The 27,973-nt window shown below is 43.4% G+C and overlaps 1 protein-coding gene across 11 annotated transcripts in view; it reads left to right on the top strand.

Annotated features, from left to right (window-relative positions):
- ELMO1 (engulfment and cell motility 1) overlaps nucleotides 1-27,973 on the top strand; it is a 620,389-nt gene that overhangs the window by 219,991 nt on the left and 372,425 nt on the right. For 10 of the 11 annotated variants that reach the window (XM_021935213.2, XM_003896098.5, XM_009203095.4 and 7 more), the window contains 3 exons: nucleotides 4,176-4,226; nucleotides 7,395-7,517; nucleotides 9,326-9,457. In XM_021935213.2, coding sequence (XP_021790905.1) covers nucleotides 4,176-4,226; nucleotides 7,395-7,517; nucleotides 9,326-9,457 — 306 coding nt within the window. Of the gene's footprint in view, nucleotides 1-3,112; nucleotides 3,158-4,175; nucleotides 4,227-7,394; nucleotides 7,518-9,325; nucleotides 9,458-27,973 lie in introns of all 11 variants that reach the window. The other variant, XM_009203099.3, reaches the window with a different exon arrangement.

Below are 27,973 nucleotides of genomic sequence, written 5' to 3'. Positions count from 1 at the left end.
AGCGTGTGGGGTCAGGAAGGCTGCATTCTGATCTCAACTCTTGGAAGTTTCCTTTCCTTTCTCCATCTGTGAAAGAAGAAGATGGATTAGAAGAGGTGAAAGTTCATGCCCACTCAAAAGGCCATTTCACTTGGATCTCTGAATCTAGACATGAATAAAATGCATACTGTATCTTATTTTATACCAAGCACTACTGTTCACTTGTTAAATTGGACTCTCATGACCATGGACAAATAGGGAATTTCAGGACATTGCTGATAATGGTAATATAATGGAATGTCGACATAAGATTAGGTTTGGATTTTGTGAACCAAGTCTTTCTTTGAAAACTATGCAACATAAGACTGACAGGAAACAGTTTAGCTATATATTATTCTAATAAACTACCGCAAAGAGTAATAAACCACCTCAAAGTGTAGTCTAATAACCTTAAACCATTTAAGAAAAGATTCCAACTAAGAAAGACTGTATATAATTCAGCAGAAATTTATGAAGTATTATATGACTCAATCAAGCTCTAAAAATAGCTACAACGTATTTAATTGACTTGCCCATGGAAAGGTGATGTGGACTTCATAAACTATAAACTCTTGAAATTAGGAGTGTTATTAATCAAAGTAAAGGGAGTATCATGATTTTTAAATTTAAAAAAAAATTCAGTAAGTAGCGAGATAGCTCTAAAAAGGGATTTCAGGTTCATAATGAAGAAAAGTTTGTTGGATATTATTTTCTGAAGGTCAGTAGAGGCCTGTAAAGCAGAAGACTGAGCTAACTGGTAATATCACGTAGGTTGCTGTGGATTTATATTAACAGCTGAGCGTGTACACCTTAGTCTGGGCTCTATGTTCTAAGTTTCAGCTGGTCTGAATTTGACGTTGACATTGCTGGCATATGTTCTGAAAAATTAAAAGTTCTGAATTTTTGGCAAATAGAAAAATTGACCAAAGTCAGCCATCAATGATAATATTATTGAGAGTCTGGCATGTGCCAGGCAGTGCTCAGTATTTTATATTACATTATTTCATTTTATTCTCATATTCAGAGAAAGCCACATTATTTCTGTTTTATAAGTAAGGAAATTGAGACTCAAAGGGAGTAAAGAACTTGACCAGGTTACTGAGCGGGTAAGAATCAGAGTTTGAGTCCCAACCTTATCCCTGCTTTTACCTGCAAAGCATCCCATCCAACGCCTGTCAAAGAGATGTCACTCACAGAATTCCCCTGTGTTTGCCAAGTAAACAGCTCCCCGAAGCCTGGATAACACCAAGCCCATTTTCTCACTCCGATTAGATTGAAATGTAATCTAAACATGTATTTACTGGATTTGCAGGAGCACTATTTTTTGTTTGTTTTTGTTGGTTTTGTTTTGTTTTACCTGTTTAAAGCCTTAGAACCATTGCTTTTTTGGGGGTGCCTGATTCTACTTCAGTCAAATACTTTTTTAAAATTTCATCTTCTTTTTTTGACTTGGGCCAGACACATTCATAGGACTCCATTATCTGGCTTTTCTTGGAATTTGGAATGCTTTTAAACACTTATACCCTATTTCTGCTGTTACCGAAAAAATTGCCCCCATGGTCAGAAGGACCTGTGCTATTTTTTCCTTTGCATCCGTGAAGTAGGCCTTACTGAGAGACGCCTGTGCTGGGACCTAGGGCAAAGCTTCTTCCTCTGGAGAAGGGTTCCAGAGGGTCTAGGATTCCCCCAGGGGTGGAGGCCTTGCTTTCCCATGCCTCCGGGATGTAGGAGATTCTCTGTTTCCTGGCACAAATGGAGGGAAGGGCTGTGCTAGTTTTGTCGGGGAGGGGGTTGCTGTTAGGTGGGCAATGCATCCTTTTGTTTACAACTTGCACCATTATTCAGTTCACTATTTCAATGGCAAATATGTTGCTGAGATCCCTTCCAAATTTCTCTACAAATATTTATATACTTTGGATAGGCACTATTTAAAAAACTTGTTAGTTAAAAGATTTGGTAGAAAAATCAGAAAATACTAACTCAAAAGGAAGAAGTTTGAAAGATTCCTGTAATTATATTCCCAGAGGCAAAACCACTGCAATTATTTACAACTCTTGTGACTTTCATGGTGCTACTTCCCTGTTTGTTCTGTGCAAAGATTCTCCTAATACATCATTTTTTTCCCACCAAATGTGAGCATACTACATGCAGTGTAGTTTTTCTAAACTGCCTTTGAAACTAAACAATATTTTGTGGACATCTTTCCATGTCAGTATATCTGGATTCATATTTGTATCTATCTATATACTTTTACATAATTTTAATGCTATAAAATATTCCCCATGGATTCTCACATTTACTCCAACAATTCCTTACTATTAGACTAAGAAATGGAGGTATGAATATTTCTATTTTCTCTTTGACCAAGCTGCTGTTCCTTAGGAGGATAGTGTAAAATATTTATTTGTTATTTTATCAAGCATTTATTGTCTTCTGGGTGTTAGACATTGTTCTTTGGGCTTGGAATACAAAAAAGAAAAAGACAGTTTCTGCTCATGAGGGACCCACAGCTTATGTAGACAATAAACATTGTAAACAGATAATTACAATGATTTCTTTAGTAGAAATTGGACATGCATTGTCCCTTCTAACTTTAAATTTTATAAACTGATAGGCAAACATAGGAACAGAAATTTTTGTTTCTGTTTTTATTTATGAGCAATAATTTCATGTTTTAAAGGAAAGAAATTAAAACAGCTATACGATCCTTTGAGGCTTTTACTTGACATCTGGCCTAGAAGAAACAAAAAAACCACCACCAGTGGGCCTTTCTATGAAGACTGTGAAGAAAGCACTGCTTTCTATGCCTAGTGGAAGGGAAAGTTCCTTCTGGGTTACCATTTGACTTGTTTCTCAATGCGTCATTGCTCCTGCTTTCTTGTTTTCAAGAGCGTGGAAGAAGACCTAGTATTGGATTTTGACTTGAGGGCCATCTAGCTTTTTTGTCACCTTACAGTATTTAAGCACTTTTCAATGCAGTGGGTCAGCAGGGGCATTCAAATAAAGTGGTCAACCTCTAACAGAGTCCTCTGAATTTCCATCCCTTCTTCTCTCCTGCTTGCTTTCCTTTCTGTGGTGGCGATGACGCTGTTAGGTTGATGTAGAGAGCAATGTTGACATCCTTGATTGTCCTCTGACTGTAAGTCACCCACGTTCCCTTTGTCAGCGTAAAGTGGGCCCTGCTCTCCCATGCTGCTCCTGTCTACCCCTGCTTGTATGCCCCCCTCAGAAATCTCCCCCACCCCCATGTTCTTGGTTCTCTTTGCTTTCTGCAAATTTGTTTTCACCTTGGTAGAAATCATGGTTCTGTTTTTAAACCATAGCTTAGTTTCTTCTCTACTCAGTAAGAGTAGCAACACCAAAAACACCCCCTACCACAAAACAACAATCAAGTGTCTTCCTGAATATGAGCAGTATTTTTACTTTAAAATGTGTGCTCTAAGACTGTGCTTAATATGTTATTTTCCCTTAGTCTCTAATTGTCAATATTTATAAAAGGAGTCTGTGCATCATTTCCTTTAATAAAATCACCCTTGAATCCTCCATGCCACTCAGGAGATGCCAAGGCATGAAACACAACCTGTAGAAATCAGGCCTTGCAGAGCTCAGTGATTGTAGACTCTAGAGCTTTGCATCACCCAGATATTTGCCCTTCACTTAAACTCCACTCAGATCACTTACGTAGCCTGGTATATGTATTACTCACTCTTGGGTTTTGCACAGATTAAGATGAAATGACTTTTAGAAGATATACTGGAATCTCCTTGCTACAGGCATGTGTTGCCTAATAAAAGCTTTCTGCACATACGTAGCCTAATAAAAGATGATGAGGCTTTCTAATAGAGAACGATTGCTTTGTTTGGAGTGCCTGATTTTTATTTAGCACCCACCTTTTTCTGGAAGGAAGAAATTCCTAAAGAAGAGAATTTTGCAGGTGCCAGATATATTTCCTTTGCTTTTGGACATGGCTTTTACATTCTAAATGGAACAGTCAAAAAAATAATTTGAATACTGCTGCCTGTTTGAGTTCATTATTTCATACGAAATACTGCTGATATACAGTTACGAAGCACACCCCAGGATAAAGTCATTTTTGGCCATGTCGAAATGTAGCTTTCTAACCTAAGCCTTTGTGTGGGCGTGTTTTTCTTCCACAGGAGATGGCGAATATTTTGGCTCAGAAGCAATTGCGTTCCATCATTTTAACAGTGAGTACCTATGTGCTGTGACCTCTTTGTGGGGGAGGAGTGGCCTGGTGCATGTATTAATCTCTTCTTTTGGCTTCAATCTGTGGTTTGTTCTGTGACTTGCTTCTGTGGTGAAGCAGTAGGAACTCTAAAGAAGGAAAAAGTGAGCTTTTGGAGTTGGAATAAATAAAGTCTTTCCCACAGGAATTGCCTCATTGGATCGGAGGGAGGGGTTTCTGGAACTGCCCTGGAGAGAGAGGAAGGGGGAAGGCATTCTGGCAGGAAGGATTGAATAGCTCTCTCAGTGGGGCAGGTTAGGGAAATCAGGCTTAAAAGATTCACCCTGATGAGGTTTTGCTCTTTTAATGAGAAAGCTAGCTGTAACCATATCAGGTACCAAGAGAAGTCCTGAGATGTTGAACATCAGTTTTGGGGCCCCCTGGCAAGAGAGAGGAAGGAAAGATAAAGATGGGAGCCACTCATTCGCTGCAATGCAAAATGACCTTAAACATTGGTGGAAAAAAAAGCCCTAAGGTGTCACCTTGTAAATGTTTAGAAATAAACCAAGTAACAAGATGTCCTGAGGCCTTACCCGCTATTTGACTTACCAGCTACTTGAAAGAAGCAGGTTGGTTGATTGCCCTGCTTACAAAAAAAAAAAAAAAAAAAAAAGGAAAAGAAAAGAAAGAAAAAGAAGAATTTCTTTTTGTGTGATTCCAAAGAGCAGTTCAGCAAGCTTACAGTTAAAAACACTTGGTCCTCAAATGCAGGTTTTAGCAGTATTCGGGTATGGTGAGGCCAACAGATCAGGAGGTGGCTGGCATTGAAAAGAAAAGTTTGTTAATTATAGTTCCCCAAAGGAGGGGGCATGCCGTGCCACTGGGGGATTGTGGGGGCAGGGGAAGCTTCTGAGTCGGGAGGCAGGGAAAGCCCAAGGAGATCTGGGTAAGAGCCCTTACTGTGGTTTTTGAGGGAAGGGACAAGTGAGGCCAGGTAAGCTGGCTGAGCAGGTTTGGGATTGGCTAGTTTGAATAATTTCAGTGGGCTGTGGAGTTTATGGGCTGTCTCTGGTTGTCTGGTACCTGGCCCTGGGTGGTTAGGGCAGGAGAATAGTGGTCCTAAGAGTAGGAGCCAGAGCTTGTAGAGGAGTAGGGTGTGGTTGCCAAGGCTCTGGACTGGTTCATTTGCATATGAAAGGAGTCATTTATTAGCTCTAGGAATTGGCTAGATCTGGGAGGGGCAGTCTTTCCAGGGTCAGCAAGGTCCCAGATGTCAAAACACCAAAAACAAGTGGCTTATACACGCACACACACACCATCCCCCCTCCCTCCCCGACCAATGCAAGTAAGCCATCAAAAATTAATGTTGAAAATAAATGTTCTAGATCCCAAAGCCAGTGGTAATGACTGCAATTTGTGACCAAGTTAGTTCGATTTTAAACTTCCTGGCTGTCAAGGATGACACGAAACATATGAGTGTAATTTTCATTGTTTGATAAAAAGAGGTCCCCCAGTTCTTCGGGAAAGATAAAACTTTTTCCTCTGGAACTGAAATCTGAAATGAACCTTGGGAGAGCATCTGAATACATCTAGGTCCAATTGTGGTTTTGGAAGTGCACAAGTATTCATAATTGCTGTCCTTCTTTATATTGGCTCTCAATAAATGTAGAAGCTGCAGCATCAATGTGTAGCTCAGTGTCTTCATATTACCTTGATGTGGCACTCAGGGTTAGAATGCCCTGAGAAGTGAGTGGCATTAATGACTGTGGCCACCCTGTCTCAAAAATCAACATCTCTTCTTTTATGAGATGTTGATGGCTGAAGTTCGAGGTTGGTACTCTCCTGTAAGAACTTGGAGGCAGTACTTTCGAGTTGCTAAGAAAAGAGATACCCACATACTTTGGATACTAAGTGTGTGCTATGAGTTAACATGCTATTCTGAAGATTGGAGGATAAGGGGTTTGATTTGCTCCTAACCATCCTGTTGTCTAGCTTCCCTGCTTCCCATAATTTTGGTTCGGTGACTTGGTATTCTCTGATTTCTCCCTGTCCTCTTTCTTCTATTCCTCAATCTTCTCTCACCCCTCCTTCTTTAATTGGCTATTTCAGCATGGCACTAACAGCTAGGGTGTGGATTGCAGGTGGATGCCAGGTTGAGAGGCACCCAGGCAGCACTCTAAGGACCTAGACTTCCTCTAGTCCTGGAGGAAGATCATTTTTCTCTACAATGGGGAACTTTGTCATTTACTGAATAGCCACTTAGAAGTTGGTTTGCAGCAGTCTACCCAGGAGCAAGTACAGATTCCCAAGAGAATTGGTCTTCCAGATAGCAAGGCATGACTGGGGCTAACATTTGAAATAACTGATGTGATGGATTGTTTCACCACATTGATCTGTTGTTTGGCATTTTTAATGTACGGCCAGAATCTGTGTTGAAAAGGCTGTGTGTTAGTCCCAAATGCTGAATGTTCAGTTGATGGCAGCTGTCCCATTTCTGGGCGGGGGTGAGGGGGTTGGGGGTGGACCTATCCAGTCGTCCTGTCCTGCCACTCCTTGTATGTTCTGTTTTCAGTTCTGTTTCTATGGGGAAGAGTCATTGTATCTTTCATTTAATTGTTAACAGTGAGTAAAGTAATTCACGAGCTTTTGCTGTCTGCTTTTGATGGTAGACATCCTTATGTAGCTCCCACAGTGGATTAAGACTTGATGGGTATTTTGCTTTTGTGTGTTCCTTGTGAAACTTTTCCCTGTTTTGAAGTGGGCTTACCTGTCAGACAGTCCTAGGGCAAGATAATGGCAAGATTGCTTCCTATGGGTATGCGCCATGGGTTTTTCTGCTGTATGTGACAGATGCTTCCATTGGAGAAATCCACAGTTGTCTTGGAGACACCCCCATTTCAAGCACATCTTCTCTTGACTTATATGGCTGCCGTCACCAGTCCTTTGCGCTTTTCCCCTTCCACTCACGCCTGCCTACAGTAGGTTTTTTCCTGTACTCTGACCTGAAGATCAGGAACCTTCCTGGGCTCTGAAATGTAAAGGAAAGCTCTGAAATTCCCTGTGCCCTCGCCTACCTTCTCCATTCCTTGTACCTCCCAATGAAGACTGTGAGAGCCTACTTGAGGGTTAATTCTTGTTGTTTCCTCTTCTTTATTTTTAAAAAAATTTCATTTGTGAACCATCTCCCTAGCATGTCATCCGAGCCCAGCGGGCCATCAACAATGAGATGGCGCACCAGCTGTATGTTCTGCAAGTGCTCACCTTTAACCTCCTGGAAGACAGGATGATGACCAAAATGGACCCCCAGGACCAGGTGAGTGCTCACTGGACAGCAGTTAAAGCATAGGACGGACAGAAAGTGTCATTAAAAGTCTTTTTTTGAGGTACCCTGCAACTAGGGAGTTTCACAGTTTGAGATGATGTCGTTTTATTATCATCTCAGAACATAGGGGCATGGCTTCAAAATTAGGTGAATCCAGGATCAGAAAATATACCCAATGCATTCTTCCATTAGGCTCCAAACATGCACGTTCTGCCTTTATTGAATAAGAAAGTTTGATGTCACGTGACCACAGATCTTAGCCCCTGGGCCCAAGTACGTTTAATGGTAGTAGCTTTCGAGTCAAGTTCCCAGACAACTAGGGCCTCTTGGTGACTCTATGTGGCATTGATTCTACAGGGTTGAGGCAGCAATTTTCATCCTCTAGAGATCAGTGCCAAGAGTAGGGTCCCAGATTAAACCTGATTTCTGGGCCAGCATTTCTGTTGGTTGGCTGTTGGCTGTAGCTCTCTGCTAGGTCTCTTGTGCATGAAAGGTTATATCTCCATTCAGAAGCCTTTGGGGACTTTTGCTGTGTGAGGGTAGAGTGAGAGGAAACAGCTGTGAGCCCTGCCGTAGCACATTTTCAGCTTAAACAGTGCTGCAGCTTTGGAAAGGAAAACACTCATTATTGGCACGTGAGGGCCTGATCTGTTGCAGATGTGAACTGCGTATGTGAAGTGTGTAGCCACCGCGGCACTTCATTCATGGAGCAAGGCCATGCAGTTAAGAATGATGGAGAGGCTTTGAGAGGCAGTGAATGTGCCCCACGTTTTTGGCAAGGTGTGGTCATCCCAGGGAGAGGAGACTGTCATCTTACCACTTCTAGTGACAGAGAGCAATGCATCTTAATATTGAGTGACCCTCTTTGCTTGGAAACCCTTTTAAAAATGTATTTATATGTTTATTTTATAGTGGTGGGATATGTATAACATAAAGTTTACTATTTTAACCATTCCTAAGTGTACAGTTTAGTGGCATTAAGTACATTCACATTGTTATGAAACTATCACCACCATCCATCTCCAGAACTCTTTTCATCTTGCAGAACTGAAACTCTGTACCCATTAAACACTATTTCCCCATTCCCCTGTCCTCTTAGCCCCTGGTAACCACCATTCTACCTTCTGTCTATGAATTTGACTACTCCAGAGACCTCATATAATTGGAATCGGACAATATGCGTATTCCTGTGTCTGGTTTATTTCACTCAGCGTAGTATCTTCAAAGCTCATCCATATTGTAGCATCTATTGGGAATGCCATCTTTCAAAGGCTGGATAGTATCCCATTGGATGTCCACGCCACATTTTGTTCATCCATTTACCCTTGGATGGACACTTGGGTTGTTTGCACCTTTGACCCTTTCTTTCTTTTTTGTCCTGTGTTTATTTCCATGAAGTAACTTAGTGGGGTGAGGCACTTTGGGTACCTCTTACTTTGTTCCCAACTGTACAGTATCCCCAGTTTCTCTAGCTTAGCTTTCTCCAATCACGACCCTTCCATCATATCTGGGCCTCTCAGTTAAGACTGCACTGGACCATCAATATTCGTGCTCCAGATGACTACTTGGCTAAGAGGACCACTGTGGAATACAGCTAGGCCTGACCAGCAGGGAGACTAACAGGGGAAGACCGGTCTGCAAAGCTGTAACTTAGAACATTGGTTCTCTTTGATCTGTTTTTCTTTTGCCTGAATGCAGTGATTCATTTAGACCCCAGGGAAAGAGGGAGTATATGTAATGTCACACAATGAAAGCAGCTTTTTCCCCTCCCTTTTCTTTCTACTCCCTGTTTCCTTCAGGCTCAGAGGGACATCATATTTGAACTTCGAAGAATTGCTTTTGATGCCGAGTCTGAACCTAATAACAGCAGTGGCAGCATGGAGAAACGCAAGTCCATGTACACGCGAGATTATAAGAAACTTGGCTTCATTGTAAGTAAGCTATCTCCAGTATGCGCTCTCCCTCCAGCCTCCCCGGGCTTGACCTCAGCCACATAACTGATGTCTCTTCCGAGCGTGTGGTCCTCTTGCGCTTTACAGAATAGTTTCCACATTTCCAGATGTTTAGCTGGTTTAAGCAGGATCACATGAAAATCTCTTCTGGCTTCAGTGAAATGGAATAACTTGCACAAGTGTGACTAATACTGAGTTTGTTTATTCAGTTCTGATTAAGTGTAACCAAGAGTAGTTCGGCCGGGATGCATCTCGACTTCATTAAATCTACTTCACAAGACGCTTAAGATTTGTGTTTGACTTAAATGAATGATGGCAGCTGTGGGATGGATCTTATTATTGGGTTAGTGAGTGGATTACTTACATACATCAATTTTATATCAAAGTCAAATTGAAAGTCTCCTGAAATTTAATCATGATGACATTAACACAATTTATGTTTGCTTAAAAGGCCTCTCTTGCTATGAATTTTAATAGGTTGTCTCCTAGATTTTTTTTTTCAGTTTGCAAATCAGAACACAGCTTGTCCCGAATATAATCCATTGTTTTTATTTCTATTTGCATTATGTTCTTGATTTTATCCCCATGAAGTCTCTGAGTGACCTTAAGCTAATATCAAATTCTGCAGGTGTAAAATTGGATTTCCATTTTAATCCCCATCATAAATGGCATTACTGAGATTTTAGCTTCGGTGATTAGAAATCACCAGGCCTTATTTTATAGTTTCAAATACTCTTTCCTTGGAAAAAAAATATATGTGCTATATATATGTGTGTGTGTGTGTGTGTATATATAGTGTATATGTTTTATATATATGTATTTGTGCATGTACATATCCACAGACACACCCAAATATACGTATATACACACAATGTGTATATCTGTATATATACACACTATTAATATTTATATGTAATTTGACAAATGGTATCGTGCTTTATGTGTTGTTTGAGAAGCCTTGTCTTTCATGGGAATATTCTTTGAAAATGTTTTCATATTACTTAACATGTACTGTGTTTCATTATTGATTTGTTTTTCATTATTTAGATGTAATGCATTGTATTTAACTAAGGCCTTTTACTAAATGATTCAATGTTTTGAAATTACCATAAGTCTATAATTAATATCTTACAGCCCAGAATGTATGCACACCCATGCTCACATTACTAGGATAAATTTGTGGAACTGTACTTTGTATAAGATGTTTTCAAGGCTCTTGATACTGTCAAATTGCTTTCCAAACACAGAAAGTCATGCCCATTTTAACCAGCAGTGGGTCAGACTGATCATTTCTTTAACTCTCCAGTAGTGTCTCTTAAACTAAAAATGCCTAAAAACCTAAAAAACTAACACTCTTAACAAGTTATTGTTTTTCTAGTGTTAGTTTTAATATGACATTTTAAATAAGAATACTTACTGAATATTCAGCTTTGCAGCTTGCCTTACAGAGGTATTCTGAAATTATTTTTATATCATCATATTTTATATTTCGACCTTGGCATTCCACTTTATCTTTTAGTTGAATAAGTTTTTAAAATTTTTAGCAAAAAGTGTCATGACTGGTGGAGCGGGTGAGTTTCCTGTACTTGTGTGTGTATGACCAAAAGCTCCAGGGTGGCAGTGACCTTGCTGGCAGAGCCACTCTGCCAGAGCGATGGTCCAGGGAAGGTGGATGGGACTCACTTTCTGCCTCACCCTCGATTCCTTCCAAGTTTTACTTTTATGTAGTAAGCAAGACATATCGAGGTCACTTGGGAAGCTTTGCGAAATCGCGCAATCTCTCTTACCCTCAAGTCATATCAAAATTACCAAGGAAGAATCAGGGCATGTACATTTGGAAAATACTCTTAATTGATTCCTCTCCTGAAGGAGAGCCTGGTTCTAAGGTGCTCCTGTGACTGCAATTTTATCATCTTCCTCCTGCCAGTGCCTGGATTTCTTCGGAGCTATGTTGAAAGTCCAAAACCTGAATTCTTTCCATGTGCTGTCCCGGGGATGCATGTGTTTCCGTCCCAGTAGTGGTTTTCCTCGGGGGTAGTTGGATCCCAGAATGCACAGTATGGAGGGACTGAGGAGAGAGGGAGGTTGTGGGATGACCGCATGGAGGAAATAGGATTACTGTAGAATCTGGGTCCCTGTGAGGGGTATCTGGAATGGGAGTGTGTGCTATGAAGCATCTCGTTTTTATTTTCAGGCCCTGTTCTTACGTCAGGTGACCAGGGTATTCCATGAGCCAAAATCAGAGTAAATTTTCTCAATGTAGCTCCATCTGTCTAAACATTCTTGTTAATTCCTCGTACAGCTTAGTCTTGGTGTATCTCTGTCTTAGTTTTCCCTGTCTGGGGAGTGTTCTGCTTCATGAGTACAGAATAATAGTTTTTTAATTTTTTTTATTTTTTATTTTAACAATGTTAATTGGAGGTGGTGTTAAGACCTTTAGCACTTGGGAGGACTTGAAAAGTCATCCTAGAAAAAGCAAAGACCCTGCACAGAGAATAATCATAAGAGAGTGTTGGTTTTCTTTCTTTTTCCATGGTTCTTTATTAGTTTTTGATTTTAGTTCTTCCCCTGCAACTTCTCCCAGGCCACAGTCTTGCCTCAGAGAGTTGAGAAGTTGGAACGACTATTTAGTCATGATTTTGAATGCTGGAAATGATCCAACAACTTTTGACAAGCATATATTTTCACTTTGAGTACCCAGTCAGCCAGAAATAGACAGGCCTCAGTAAACAGAACCGCATGGTCATGGCACCACCTAGAGACGGTCTTGGGAAAACGCTGAAAGCTAGCTGCTGATACCAGGGTCTGGCTGCAAAATCTCTAGATGCTGTAAGCAGTCCCGTGCAGAATTCTCTCTGTACTTCCCAAAGAGGAGTCATCTTGCCTGTTAAACTCCTTACTGAACTTTAAGGATTAATTGGAGGTTGGGATCATCTTTTGGATCACTTTGAAGAAAAGTTCATAAGATGAAGACTGCTATTTCTCATTTTTCTGCTCCCAAGTAGGCAATGCCCAGGAAGCATCACATGACAAGGTTTTGGAGTTCACTGGGCCTAGATTTAATTTTAGCTTTCCTGCTTTTGAGCCATGGGCCAGTGGTCCAGTCATTTAACCTGTTTGGGCATGGGTTTTCTCAGCTGTGAAACTGGGCAGCGTCTTTTCCATTTTGAGGTTATGGGAGGGCCCCACAGGACCGTCTGCCCACGACTAGCACAGCAGCTGGAACCGAGGTGCATACTCAGCCAGTGCTACTTCCCTTTCTTCCTTTTGGAGAGAACACATCATAGAAATCATCTGCAGTCTTTTAAGTTTTCCAAGTTAAAAGGGGCCATTGCTCCAACAAGGCAAGAAGAACAATTTATTAGAGGATAATAAACCACAACACCTTTGAGGAGGCAGATGGGTGTCACATTCCTTCTCAGCACAACATCCCGGTGGAGCAGATTTTTCTGATAAACTAATTCTAAAGTCACAATCTAGGTGGCTGAGTGGCTTGTAAGGTTAGTCATAACACAGAAAAGGTGCTTCGTCTTCTTTCTGAGAGCTCGTTTTGCTTTTTGTTTTTTGTTTTTTAGGTAGAGTTTTACTCTTGTCAGGCGCCCACCACCACGCCCAGCTGATTTTTTTTATTTTTAGTAGAGACGGGTTTCACCATGTTGGTCAGGCTGGTCTCAAACTCCTCACCTCAGGTGATCTGCCCATCTCGGCCTCTCAAAGTGCTAGGATTACAAGCATGAGGCACTACCCCAGCCATCTTCTAAGATCTCTGTTACTGATTTCTCTGGTTTCAAAATGGACAAGCCTTTGTAGGTCCCTTGGTGGGAAGAGACAGAGTTGTCTACGATAATGCTGTTCTTTTTTTCTGAGACAGAGACTCGCTCTGTCACCCAGGCTGGAGTGCAGTGGCACAGCCTCTGCTCTCTGTAACCTCCACCTCCCAGGTTCAAGTGATTCTCCTGCCTCAGCATCCTGAATACCTGGGACTGGAGTGTGCCACCATGCCCAGCTAATTTTTGTATTTTTAGTAGAGACGGGGTTTCGCCATGTTGGCCAGGCTGCACTCAAACTTCTGATCTCAAGTGAACCACCCACTTTGGACTCCCAAAGTGCTGGGATTACAGGTATGAGCCATTGTGCCCCTCCGGGATAATGCTATTCTTTTTTTTTTTTTTTTTTTTTGAGACGGAGTCTCACTCTGTCGCCCAGGCTGGAGTGCAGTGGCCGGATCTCAGCTCACTGCAAGCTCCGCCTCCCGGGTTCACGCCATTCTCCTGCCTCAGCCTCCCGAGTAGCTGGGACTACAGGCGCCCGCCACCTCGCCCGGCTAGTTTTTTGTATTTCTTAATAGAGACGGGGTTTCACCCTGTTAGCCAGGATGGTCTCGATCTCCTGACCTCGTGATCCGCCCGTCTCGGCCTCCCAAAGTGCTGGGATTACAGGCTTGAGCCACTGCGCCCGGCCGATAATGCTATTCTTAGTGGAACTTCTAAGAAAGGGCACATGGATTCCTGAGAGTAATGGAAGGCAGACCCTCACCTCTAGGATGACTTTATTTTGAGAACAGGGGAAATGCTATCTACAAACTTGTCCCTCTTGATTGTAGCCACTAAGACCTGTGCACCATGGCTTTCACACTCTGCAAAGTGTTGTGTTCATGGCTAGAGCCCTTTCGGAGTTTGTCTCTGGTTTGATTTCCAATTTGTAGCCTATTTGTGAATTTTTCCTTGTTCAGTCTAGTGGACGAGCATGAAAAAGGAGATGTCTGTAGTTCATCTTTCTGATCCCTTCTGAATCAAAGCAGATATTAAAATCAGACAAGGCTTTTTTTTTTTTTTTTTTTTCTAGCTACTTTGTTTTCCTTTCCTTTATATTGACTGGGGAGAACATAAGCTGTTTTTTTTTTTTTTTTTTTTTTTTTTTTTTAAATTGTTTCTAAATGATATAATGTGTTTTAACATGAAACATTTTACAAAAATTTTTCATAATATTTCAGGATCATCCTGGAGGGAAAAATGACTAAAATGTGAAGGTGGAAGAGGTTATGGGTAACGGTAAAAACATTATTTCAGAATTAAGGTTCATGTTCAAATTTTTAAGAGGATTTTCTGCCTTCTTGGGTGATAGAAAATAATTACCTGTAGTTACACAAGTATAATTATACAAAATTACATATGCAGGGGTTGGTGTCATCTTAATACAGTTTTTCACCAAGTAGAGATGGCAGGGAATTAAATGAACTGCATATTTATATTTTTCTTTCTCTATCTCTGTCTCCATCCTAATACTAAGGAAGGGAAGCATCTTTGTCTCAATGCTACTAGGTGTCAATAGTCATTGTGAGAGTAACCTTGTGATTAAGCTTGGGCTGTAGGTTTGGGTTGCTGACATCGATTTCTGACTCTTCCACTCACAGGCTGAGTGACTTGGGCAAGGTACTTGACGTTTTCATGTCTCTTTTTTATTCTTTAAAATGAGGGGTAATAATTTTCTCTTATCAATACGTGTGTTGTGTAGATTAAATTAGTAGATACTTGTAAGTTGTTCAGAGCAGTTCCTGCTACATAGTCTGTGAATCTAGATGCTATTATTACCATGTTATGATTGCTATTAATATTGGAACGGCACCCAGTGCTCTGACACCATGATGGATTGTGATGGCAGAATGTGAGAGTTGTAGGTTGTCCCAGGAGGGTAATGTGAAATGCGTGGTGAAAGTAACAGTTAAAGGCGAAAGAACACTGGGTGCTTGGGAAACTGCAGGTCATTTATTATGGCCAGCGTTTATGTTGCAAACAGAGACAGAAGTAGAGTTGGCTTTAGGAGTGAGGGAAGAGTTATAGAAGAATTTTAAATTCAAAGGGCTTTGCTATATACAATCAGTCCACATTATTCATGGATTCCATATTTGCAAAGTTGCCTATTTGCTAAAATTTATTTGTAACGCCCAAATCAATATTCAAAGTGCTTTTTTAGATCATTCTTGGACAAATGCATAGTGGCAAAAAAATTTGAGTTGCCCAACTCAGATGTTACAGCTGAAGTCGAACAAGACAACAAGCCACCGCCCTGCCTTCCTGTTTCAGCTCTCATGCTTCAAACAGGTGTCCCTTTCCCAGTCTGTCTAGGCCACGTTTTTCTCACTTTTGTGCTTCCTGCTTTCTGATGGTAATTTCAGTTTCACATGGCCTTTAAATGTAGTGCTGAAGTGCTGTTTTAGTGTTTCGAAGTGTAAGAAGGCTGTGATGTGTCACGAAGAAAAAATACAAAAATATATGTGTTTGTTAAGCTTTGTTGAGGCAGTCTAGAACTGTTGGCTGAGCATTCAATGTTAATGAATCAACAACGTATACTAAATAGGGTGTCTTTAAACAGAAACACACATAAAACAAGGTTATATATTCACTGGTTGGCAAAAACGTTATGGTCAAAGGCTCGCAGAAACAATTCTATATTGTTCCTAGGAGCAATGGTTCAGTAGTTAACTTACTTGCAGCAATATTCTAGGACACAAATACTGCAAATAAGAAGAGTCTACTATACTGGGAAGTCCCCAGGGAGCTTTTGGGCAGAAGTAAACTATGGAGAGGAGAATCCCAGAGGCCCCCCCGTCTGTGATAAGTGGGGAGGAGAAAGTCTGCTCTTAAATGGTAATGAGAGGTGAAGCCAGCTGGGCTTCTGGGTCGGGTGAGAACTCTGTGTCTAGCTAAAGGATTGTAAACGCACCAATAAGCACTCTGTGTCTAGCTAAAGGTTTGTAAATGCACCAGTCAGCACTCTGTGTCTAGCTAATTGGGTAGGGGACTTGGAGAACTTTTCTGTCTAGCTAAAGGATTGTAAGTGCAGCAGTCAGCACTCTGTGTCTAGCTAAAGGTTTGTAAATGCACCAATCAGCACTCTGTAAAACGGACCAATCAGCATTCTGTAAAATGGACCAATCTGCTCTCTGTAAAGTGGATCAATCGGCATGATGTGGGTGCGGCCAAATAAAGGAATAAAAGCAGGCCACCTGAGCCAGAAGTGGCAACCAGCTCGGGCCCCCTTCCATGCTATGGAAGCTTTGTTCTTTCGCTCTTTGCAATAAATCTTACTGCTGCTCACTCTTTGGGTCCGCGCCGCCTTTATGAGCTGTAACTCTCACTGCGAAGGTCTGCAGCTTCACTCCTGAAGTCAGCAAGACCATGAACCCACTGAGAGAAACGAACAACTCCGGACGTGCTGCCTTTATCAACTGTAACACTCACCGCCAAGGTCTGCAGCTTCACTCCTGAAATAAGCGAGACCACGAACCCACCAGAAGGAAGAAATTCTGGACACATCCACACATTAGAAGGAATAAACTCCGGACACGCCATCTTTAAGAACTATAACACTCACCGTGAGGGTCTGTGGCTTCATTCTTGAAGTCAGTAAGACCAGGAACCCACCAATTCTGGACACATTTTGGCGACCACGGAGGGACCATCATCTGTTGCCAAGCAGTGGCTTCATTCTTGAAGTCAGTGAGACCAAGATCCCAGCAATTCTGGACACATTTTGGTGACCCAGATGGGACCATCACCTATCGCCAAGTGTGAGACTATTGCATATTGCCAAGCGGTGAGTACCATCGGACCCCTTTCACTTGCTATTCTGTCCTGTTTTTCCTTCGAATTCGGGGGCTAAATACCAGGCACCTGTTTTCCAGTTAAAAGCGACTAACATGGCCACTGGACTAAAGACACAGCTGTCAGGCTTTCTGGGAAAGGATTCTCTAGCAACCCCTGACTCTTCGGAGTTGGGAGTGTTGGTTTGGCTGGAACCAACTCCCGCTTCTCCTGTGCTTCTGGGCTGAGCCAAGGGTGGACAGAGAGGAAAGCCATGCAGCTTCAGGATCCCGACAGCAAGTTGGTTGATCCTGGGGCGGTGAGCAGAACTCTAAAAGGCATGTCGCCCAAAGGAGACTCACCTATCTATCCTATCTATCCTGACCCTTGCCCCCTGGGTCCTAACGCCTGCCAGACAAACTTCCTGTCACCTCTCTTCTCCGAGGCTAGTCCCGCATCTGAAAAACCACTGTCTCTGGTGCTTTTCTACTTTCTTGTATAAGAATGATTTCTAGTAGAAACTCCAGGACTCTGTTACCTTCTTTAGGCACCCAGGCTCACCAGTCAGAAGGACATAATTTTTGCAGAAATACCCGTTGTAGAGGAGGCTATCTGGAATTTTAGGATCCCTCCTCAGACAAGCAGGCCTAACAGAAGTTATTCCTGAAGCTACGATATGGGGAGCCTCAGAAATTGTATCCTTCCTATTCATATAAGTGAGGACAAAAGGCATCACTCTTACGACTCTGGAGAGCCCTTGCCTCCCTCAGGGTATGGCCGTCCACTTCATTTTGGGGGCATAACATCTTTATAGGACATGGGTAAGGTCCCAATACTAACAGAGGAATGCTTAGGACTTTAACAGGTTTTCGAGAATGCGTTGGTAAGGGCCACTAAATCCGATTTTTCTCAGTCCTCTCTGTGGTCTAGGAGGACAGGCAAGGGTGCAGGTTTTTGAGAATGTGTTGGTAAGGGCCACTAAATCCGACTTTTGTTGGTCCTCCTTGTGGTCTGGGAGGAGAACTAGTGTTTCTGCTGCTGCGTTGGTGAGCGCAACTGTTCCAGTCAGCAGGGTCCAGGGACCATTGCGGGTTGTTGGGCAGGGGGTGTTTCTGCGGCTGCATGGGTGAGTGCAGCTATTCCCATCAGCAGGGTCCAGGGACTGTTGAGGGTTCTTGGGCAGGGGGAGAAACAAAGCAAACCAAAACGCGGGCGATTTTGTCTTTCAGATGGGAAACACTCAGGCATCACCCTTGAAATGCATCCTAAGCCATTGGGACCAATTTGACCCACAAACCCTGAAAAAGAGGCGACTCATTTTTTTCTGTACTACGGCCTGGCCCCAATATTCTCTCTCTGATGGGGAAAAATGGCCACCTGAGGGAAGTATAAATTACAGTAAGAAGGAAAAGTTAAATAATTTCTGCAAATCATTCACTACTACTCAGTACCATGTTGGAATTCACAGGGAAAGTATTATAACTTACTATGATTCAATTCATTTATTTTAAAGCCAGAAACTGCCTTAAAAGGCCTGCTATACCAAAATACTACATCCCTGAAACCTGGTGAATTCTCAGAAAAATCATTCTAGATGAAGAGAACCCAGTCTACAGTGGACTTGCATTGTATTTCAGCACTGATCCCAATGTGATTTTACCACAGGCTTTCATCACTAAGAATGTGGTGCAGTCTCTTGGAGTACAAGGACAGTATTACTAAGAATCTAGAATACATTTGTGGGAATAGAAGAAATTAAATTTTGACATTCTCTTAATTTTTGTGGTATTCTCTTTTTGCAACAGGCCGTCTCTGGAAAGCACAAGATAATGCAGGTTTTTGTCAATCGAATCACTTTTCCCTATATCCCATATTAACTGGGATAGTATTCTTAAACAAGCACTTTGCTTTCAAATACATTTTAGATATAACCCATAAACCTCAAAGTAAAAGGACAGTATATTTAAAAATACACATTTCCTGAAATCCTGTATGGTTATAGCTATATAGAATGCAAGAGGTCCCAGGGTGCTCTGCAGCGAAGCTCTGCCAATCCTAGCCAGTCCACCAGCCCCAGTCAGCCCCTTTCCCCTGAGGGATCCTTGGGGGACATGGGTAAAGGGATTACCCGGGATGGTTCGGGCTGCATGAACTCACGCAGATGTGCCTGTTCCTCAGGGACCATATCTTATACTCTCTGCCTCCTTGACACTTGGATCAGATCAGAGACTCTCTTTTTCCTATCTGAAATGCTGCAGACCCCAGTCGTAATAACTTCTGAGGCATCCCTGACCTCAACAAGCCAGGAAATTCCTTTAGTGAACCAGAGCAGAAATAGCCACCAGGTGGCGCAAATACATAGCCATTGACTCTCAGCCAGCCGGCTGAACTCTGGCTGACCAGCTGCTGGGACGTTTCTGTTACATTGCAACCCTGCTTATAAGCCTGAAGGGTTTGAAGTTGCTTAAAGTTTAAAGGCCAAGACAGGGGTTCTCAGGTTCTCGGAGTCTCCTTAGAGGGCTCTAAAGCTTTCATCAGGGCCCAGCAGGAGCTAGAAGCATTCTTGGATGTGCAACTGGCCTCCATATTAAATGGGATTTGCCTGATGTTCATGGCAGATGGGCTTTTTCCCAGTACCCGAGTCTCCCAACTCTCATTCCCAGTTATTTTTCCTTATTCTACCATGAAAGTATTTTAAGTAGGGCAGGCAACCTGTACAAGTAATTTTTGCTTTCTGCTTTAACATGGAAGTACAGGAAAGAATGCACTGGAAATGGAAAATCTCTCTGAATATTGGCTGTAAAAACAATAATAATGTATTTGGGGGTTGAAAGTACTGTCACATAATTAAAATGTGTGACAGTAATAACATGAAGAGGGCAGGATAGTAAAGGGAGTTAAAGTGAACCAGCATTGGTGGGGAGTTATGCAAAGCTGTGTGGGGAAGTTTGATCTGACTCTTGACATGTGGTTCTCAGGTAAATAGAATCTTTTAGAATCATTTTTCCATTTTTTAAACAGTAGCCACCTCTGGAGCTGTATGTTTAGAGGTACTGTTGAGATTTCTGTTTTAATGGTGGGGAGCGTTGGAGTCTCTTGAGCATTCTTTTCATCTCTAACTTTTCCTTCCTCACTCCTACAAATATTAAGGGGAATTTATTTTTATTTGCATTTTTTTTTTAATTGAGACAGGGTCTCACTTTGTCACCCAGGCTGGAGTGCAGTGGTGCGATCTCGGCTCACTTCCACCTCTGCCTCCTCGGCTCCAGCTGTCCTCCACCTCAGCCTCCTGAGTAGCTGGGACCACAGGCGCTTACCACCAGGCCCAGCTATTTTTTTGTATTTTTGGTAGAGACAGCATTTCACCATGTTGCCCAGGCTGGTCTCAAACTCTTGAGCTCAAGCGACCCACCTGCCTTGGCCTCCCAAGGTGCTGGGATTACAGGTGTGAGCCATGGTGCCTGGCCATAAAGGAGAATTTTAAAAGGGAAGAGAAGCCAAAGTGGGCGGCCGATGGGTCAGGCAAAAACTGTCAGGGAGTTTCATTGCACACTTCATTGATTGGCAGGTGGGCATCCTTTTTAGTGGCTCATTCGTTACAGGGGAAGAGAGGATTGCCAGCATCCTGCCCGTACATGTTCAGGGTTGCCTCTGTGCTGTGTTTCTTGGATGCTTTTGGTCAAATGACAGAGAGAATGGCATGCACTGTCTTCATGTTTAATTTTATATGCAGAGACCATAGTTGTCTTAAAGTTGTAGCTGCTAGTTGGGTGCAGTCGCTCACTCCTATAATTCCAGCAGTTTGGGAGGCAGAGGAGGGAGGATCACTTGAGGCCAGGAGTTCAAGACCAGCCTGGGCAATTAAGTGAGACTCTGTCTCTACAAAACAAAAAAGTTTTTTAAATTAGCTTGGCATGGTGGCACGTGTCTGTAGTCCCAGCTGCTTGGGAGGCTGAGACAGGAGGATCTGTTGAGCCCAGAAGGTCAAGGCTGCAGCACGCTATGATTGCATCACTGAATTCCAGCCTGGGCAACAGAGCGAGACCCTGTCTGTCTGTGGGGGGATGAAAAACAAGTTGTAGCTGCACATCTAGGAAAGAAAAAGTTAGCTTTGGAAAACTCTTGAAAAACCGAAGAAGATGAGATTTATTTCCTGTCATTGAACCAAGCGAACCAAGCACATTAAGTCACGGGGCAGGGCCTCTGCACAAAAGAGTCGGCCCACGTTTTGCTCTTGCTGCAGGGCATGTGCTGTTGCCACTATTTCCATCTGTTTGGTGACTTTCGTATGTGATGTGTTACTCCCTTCTTCCTACCCCGGCGTGGGGAGGGAGCAGGGAGGAGTACTGATTGCTGGGAATAGTCTAATTTCAGAAGCACCCGTGACCTGTGGACTCCATCTGAAAAGGGTATGCATGAATAATTGGACTTTTAAAACTTTGGTTTGGTGTGGTGTGGTGTGTGTGGTGTGTGGTGTGGGGTGGGGTGGGGTGTGGTGTGGTGTGGTGTGGTTTGGTTTGGTTTGGAGACAGGGTCTTGTTCTTTTGCCCAGGCTGGAGTGCAGTGGCGTCATCATGGCTCACTGCAACCTCCACCTTCCAGGGCTCAAGTGATCATCCCACCTCAGCCTCCCAAAATGCTGGGATTACAGTTGTGAGCCACCATGTTCAGCCTGTTTTCATATTTTTAAAGGAAGTGTTTTAAGGGAAAACTTTTAAAAACAGATGACCTTGGGAGGCCGAGACGGGCGGATCACGAGGTCAGGAGATCAAGACCATCCTGGCTAACACGGTGAAACCCCGTCTCTACTAAAAAATACAAAAATCTAGCCGGGCGAGGTGGCGGGCGCCTGTAGTCCCAGCCACTCAGGAGGCTGAGGCAGGAGAATGGCATAACCCTGGGAGGCGGAGCTTGCAGTGAGCTGAGATCCGGCCACTGCACTCCAGCCTGGGTGACAGAGCAAGACTCCGCCTCAAAAAAAAAACAAAAAAACAAAAAAAACAAAAAAAAAAACAGATGACCTATGATTCATTGCTATGGTAATACTTGACCTTCGTTGTTCTTACTTTTTACGGTAATTAACTTTAACTCCAGACACAATTTTTCAGGGATGGTTATTGAACACCAGGTGAAGAGACAGGTTTCTTCCACTCCTGTTTTGCAAACTCCTTTCCTATTTAGCACGCATTGCTGTGCCTTAGGAAGGACATTTGTGGGCAGTTAGGGTTGAATCTGTTCTCTGGCCACTAGGGGGCGCGCCTATCAAAGGCATGTGTGTGAGAAACTCCGCAGGCTGATGGCGCTTCGATAAAGAGCAGCTCTGATGTGTTCATGAGGTGGAGGACTTAGTGGGGGCTAAGTTCAGCAGGTTCAGAAGAATACTTTTCCAGCCAGAATCTTCCTCCTTCCCCCTTGTAGCTCAAAATCTCCAATAACTCTATACCCTGGCTGTGGCAGAAGGAGAGGCAACATATTAAACAGTGTCAGTCCTTCGTCTCTGGTGTATCGTGCAAACTTCCTTGGCATCCTTTCTTTGCACATGGGGCATTAGAGCAAAAGAGCACCATCCAGCAGGTGCAAGGGTGACACACAGGGAACCAAGGGCGAGGAAACATCAGGGTCTCGTGATATATAAGCAAGTCAATTCTGTGTGAGGCTAATAAAACAGCTTTTATGAGTGCAGCCTTTGGTGCCAGACTGCCTGGTTTTGCATCCCAGCTTCATTGCTCATTAGCTGTGTGACCTTGGACAATTTACCTAACCTTCCTTGCCTCATTAGTAAGTTGGATCTAGTAGTATCTCCCACCCAGGCTTGTTATGGACATTAATGAGTTAATTGATGTTAAGTTCTGAGAAGCCTTGGCATGGAGCCAGTTTTAGTAAGTTTTTTACAATTGATGATTGTCATTTGGATCTGATGGTGGAAATGAGTCTGCAGAATGCATTTACACCCCAGATGACTGGGTTCATTCTTCAACGTGGCTTCAAAAACAGTTAATCCTGAGGGGTGGCATATCCCAAAGTCCACGAATTCTAGAGAATTTTCATAAGAGTGCTTAGCAGTGCAGGAGTTTTATACCCCTCAGAGAGCCTCTTTAGTGAAGGAAGAGGTGGATTTTTTGCTCTGCATTTTTGCTACTCGGGAATTAGCATGTAGGCACATGGCCGAGGATGTCTTTATGGTGCCTGCTCTTGTGCAGATTTTCAAAAGTAGGTAAGGCTCAAAACCACAATATACATTGAATCAATGTGACTGTCCACGACAGGAAACACTTTTCTATCCATGATACACTTTGGAGAGTGCCTTGGACCTAGGCTAGGCACTGCTAGGACAGAGGACCACCAGAATCTGGCAGGGCTGAGTGGTGATGGGGTCCTGGTACCTGGGATGGGTAGTTATAGGCATCCAGCACCTCTTCCTCCAATGATTTTCTGTAGGTGCCTGTACTCGTGACTTTGCCTCTAGTAGGATCGTATCAAAGCACCCCTGAGAATCACGCTGGTTATTCTGGGGTACAGGCAAGAGAGGGAAGGAATGACCAGTTAAGAGTCCCATGATCCAGTTACCTGCTTCCCATTGACCCTGCTTTTGATGGCCATCGAACAGCTCCACGCGAAGCTAGCATGCCTTCTATGTTTATCCTTTCTCCTGAGATAGTGTGCTGTTGCGATACTTTTTATTTTGTTTTGTGTTTTTCCAAGTGGTGACTGTGTCACAGTGTCCTTCCTACCTCTGAATTCAGTGCGATGTGACCTCGGGAGAGGAGATGTGAGCACGATGTCCAGACTCGGACATGTCTGTTTCACGTCTGCCAGGAAGTAATTTTTATGCTGGGAGCCGGCTTCATGGCGTGGGATTCTAATTCTGGGGATGGCATTTTGTATGTGTAGGAAGACTGTCAAAACCTTTCCAATGGGAAGGGACAAGAACCAATTTGAGAATCACATGGTTACATAAGAACTGGCCCTGTGCGGGCATCTCTGCACACTTCCTGTACTTGTTCATTCTGAAGACGAGTGAAAGAGGAGCAGGAAGAATCTTCCATGAACTCTGCAAACCTACAAACTTTCCAATGAGAAGTGGTGCACACTCCCCAGATGGTGCTTGGGACAACATGGTTAAAAGGGTAAGGGGTATTTATTAACCCTTTGCTTTCTTGTTATTCCTGTCCCTCCTCTTTAAATGTTTACATTACCAAACTGGCTAGACTGCTGAGAATCTATCATTTTTAGGTGGCCTGCTAGGGTTTCCACTGGTCTTATCCCAGTAAATAACTGCAGAAAATAGCTGCAGCAGCCACACCCAGCAGCAGTAGCATCTAGGGGACTCTTTGGGACCTGAGCCAGAAAGTTCCCATATGCGGTATCTCATTCTGTCTCCACAAGACACAAGACACGAGGATTATTATGTCTATTTTAGAGATGAAGAAAAAGAGGCTTACAGCTTCAGAAGATTTGAAACCTGCCCACAATAGCTACAGTGTTTGAGCAGGACAAGGAGACATATGCAGACTTAATTTTTGTTTTCAAGTTGTTTAGTCACAGGTGCAGACACTCACGGGAGCAAGGCAGTGACACAGACGAAAGTAGCAGATCTCAGTGAAGCTTTCTTTCTAGCCTCCCGTGCCAGGGACACCCTCCACTCCCTTGGAGTCCTTGAGAAGGCCACCAAATGCTTGTCCCACTGTGGACTTTCTAGACTTAGCGTGGTATTCCCACTAATGAAGACCACACACTGGCCATCTACTTGCTGCTTCTTAAGGGAACATGCGCAGAGCATTGTCCTTCCTGGATCTCAAGCTAAACCCAGCAGGAGCAAGACCACGTTTCTCTCTGGGGGTTGAAAGCAAAATCATGCTTCCAGTTTTCCAGGGATGCTGTAAATCCTTCCCAAACGCTCACAGCAAGCAAGTGGCAGGGTTAGCGTTTGGCCCCATTCACCCTGATGCCAGTCCTCCCCCATCTCAGCCTCGAGGCTGTGCTGTCTTGCTATTTAAGGAAAAGGGAACGTGTTGGCTATGAGGTCTCAGTCTCTCTTTACATTCAATTCAGGTAAATCCAGGAGGCCTTGTCTCCATTCTTGGCTTATTGAGCCTTTGCCTGCTTTCTTCTTGTTCATTTGTTGATGACCTTGCTGCATAGCCAGCGCAAAGCAGTGAGGAAAAGCAAGTGTTTTCATGACTGAGGTCCTGAGTGCTCATCTTCCTGTTTCATGATAACACAGAAATCGGCCTGCATTTTTTGCCTTCTGTTGTTCATGGATGGAGCCTGAAGTTAGCAGTTTTGAATTTGGTTCTCTCCGTCCCCCCTACCCTTTTATATATTTATCCGCGATGTCATATACTAAAGCTTTTGCTTATGTTTCTCGGAAGAGTTCTCCCGCATTTCCACTGCAGCCTTCCGTGTCACTTATGAGCATCAGGGCAAAGGGAAAGGGCTGGAAAATGGGGACCAGGAAGAGGGAGGCCTCTGCCGTATAGCTTTTACAGTTCAGGGGCATCTGCTGGAGATGGTCCGTCTGGGACCAGGTCTGTTAGGAGAAGAACCATGCCAGCTTTTGCAGATAGGAAAGCTGTGGGAGGAGGCCCAGTTCTTCCTCACTTTGGGGAAGCATCACAGATTCCTGCAACTGCTGCTCACTGCAGGGAGCCCCGCCTCCAGCCAGCTGGGTGAGGCTGGGCATCCAAACAGGCATCCAAGGCGTGGGACAGGGGCCTGTGGATTTCCTCCGTCTATCTGAGTGGCTCACTGAAGGATGGCATCCCATCGGTCACATGTAGGGCACCTTGATAGTAACGGATCATGCCATGGAACAGGGTCATGTTGGAGTTTAGACTAAAAATAAGAGACTAATGTGTTGATTCATTTGTTGGTACAACCAAAATTTATGAGCATTTATGATATTTAAGGCAGTGTGCGGACTGTAGTCACAAAGATGAATCAGGGAGAAGCCAAGGCCTTCATGGAATTGATTGTTGAGTGAACTCCCTGTCACTCTGGACCTCGTGTGCTGTTCTCTCTCCTGGCACTCTCATCCCCTCTCCTCTACAATTCTCAGTTAAGAACTGAGTATGTTGCATTCTTAGACTAGACAGGGGGAGCCTGCTGGGAGCTCTCCCAGTCCAGGTCCTACCCCTGTTTCAGCACATAGTTTGTACTTCCTTACTAACCTGACGTCCCACCAGAGGGATAGGACCTTGTCTACTTAGCACACCTTTGCATCTCTTGCACCCAGCACAGTTCCTCCCACTGGATAAGCATATGGTAAGTGTGTGTTGAATGAATGAATGGATGATCAGTTAAGGATTCTACCATTCAAGAAGGGAGACACACGTTTACTTATAGGTAGAAGTTGATATATACTATGAGAATCATACAAATAGACTATAAAGTGTTTCTGAAATTCCAAAAAGGGATAGGGAGAATTTGTTTGAGGACTCCATGAGATTTTACAGTGGAGAGGACAGTGAAGATGAATCTTAAAGAATAGGGAGCATTTGGACATGAGTGAGCTGTGGAGGAGGAGGAGCGTGGGTGATCAACAAGGAGTGGAAAGTGGAAGAATGTGAAATTTCCTTCAATTTCTACTCCTTTGAGGCTGGGCCATAAAATATTATGTGCTGTGGTGTTTGGATGATATTTGATAATTTGTAAGTTAGGAAATAATGCAGTTAAAGCTGAGGATTTCACTTTGGTGGTAGTAAAAAGATGGCAGGAAGGTGGAAGAGGCTGGAGGTGATATTGGCCGAAACTAGAAATAGAAGGTGAATAGAAAGGGAAAAAACAAATGTGAAAGAAAAGGTGTGGAGTACAGGGCTTGATAACAGATTGGATGTGGGGAGTGTTGCACAGCTTGTGTGGCCAGGAAGCTGGGGTGCTCTTTCTGCCGATAGGAGACGCAGCTTTGGGAAGGGGCTGGCTTGTTCCATTTAGGATAAAGGACATTTGAATTACTGTCAGGACTTTCAGCTGGAAATAGCTAGAAGACCAATGGAAATAAAAATAGCTAGCACAAGTTAACATTTGCTGGAGATTTACAGAAACCTGGCAAGTGTTTTGTTAGCCTAATTTAATGAAAGGGGATCTGGGAAACTATAGAACAGAGAATAAAGTGGCCAGGACATACCTCGAGTGTGTGACGCCTAGGACTCCCGCCTTCATGCGTCAAGTACCGTGCTTGTACCGTGCTTGTTCTGGAGAATTTCTCCAGGAGAGCCAGGGCTTTCCAGAGCATTCTGGATGAGAAGTGCCAATGAGATGTATTTAGAGGGACAAGTTGCTGAGGCAGCACCAGGTGAGATCATTTGCTGAAGCCTACAGTGGGTTCTTCTAAGTGTGTACTACAGTCATGTGTTTATGTGTATGCACATGTATGTACGTGTGTGTGCACAAGTGTGTGTGCATGTGTGTGCTCGTCTGCCAGCAGGAGAGAAAATGGTGATAAGAGAAAACTGGAAAGAGGATGGCCCATCACGCAGGGATTCTGATTTGTTTGTAAGAGCTGGAAAACACAATTGATACTCCTCCCATAGCAGGCCATTGGTGCAGTCGTATTTTCGCCGTTTCCTAGTGACTAACACTGTATAGATAGTGCTGCCTTATTTTTAGCGCGGAGTATGAGTGTGCTGCGGAAGGCTGCCGGTTACCAAGGAGGCTGCGCCTCTAAGCTCCTTCAGGGAGCCCCCTGAGTAGTGACTGCAGCCTCCGTGTCACTCTCTGATAACCCCTGCCAGAGAACATCCTTAACCCGAGGGGTGACCGCTCTGTGCTGCCTTCCCTCCATCACTGCTTATATAATGGCTTTTTGTTCTTACTCAGTTTACATGTTAGAAAAAATTATCTCCGTCTTAAAGGAGAGTTCTGTGAAAACATTAGGCAGATCATAGAGAGCCAGGGGGCTCTCGGTTGGATA

The sequence above is a fragment of the Papio anubis genome, chromosome 4 (genome assembly GCF_008728515.1).
Source record: "Papio anubis isolate 15944 chromosome 4, Panubis1.0, whole genome shotgun sequence".
In the NCBI taxonomy this organism is placed as follows: domain Eukaryota; kingdom Metazoa; phylum Chordata; class Mammalia; order Primates; family Cercopithecidae; genus Papio; species Papio anubis.
This window is presented reverse-complemented; position numbering and strand designations above follow the sequence as displayed.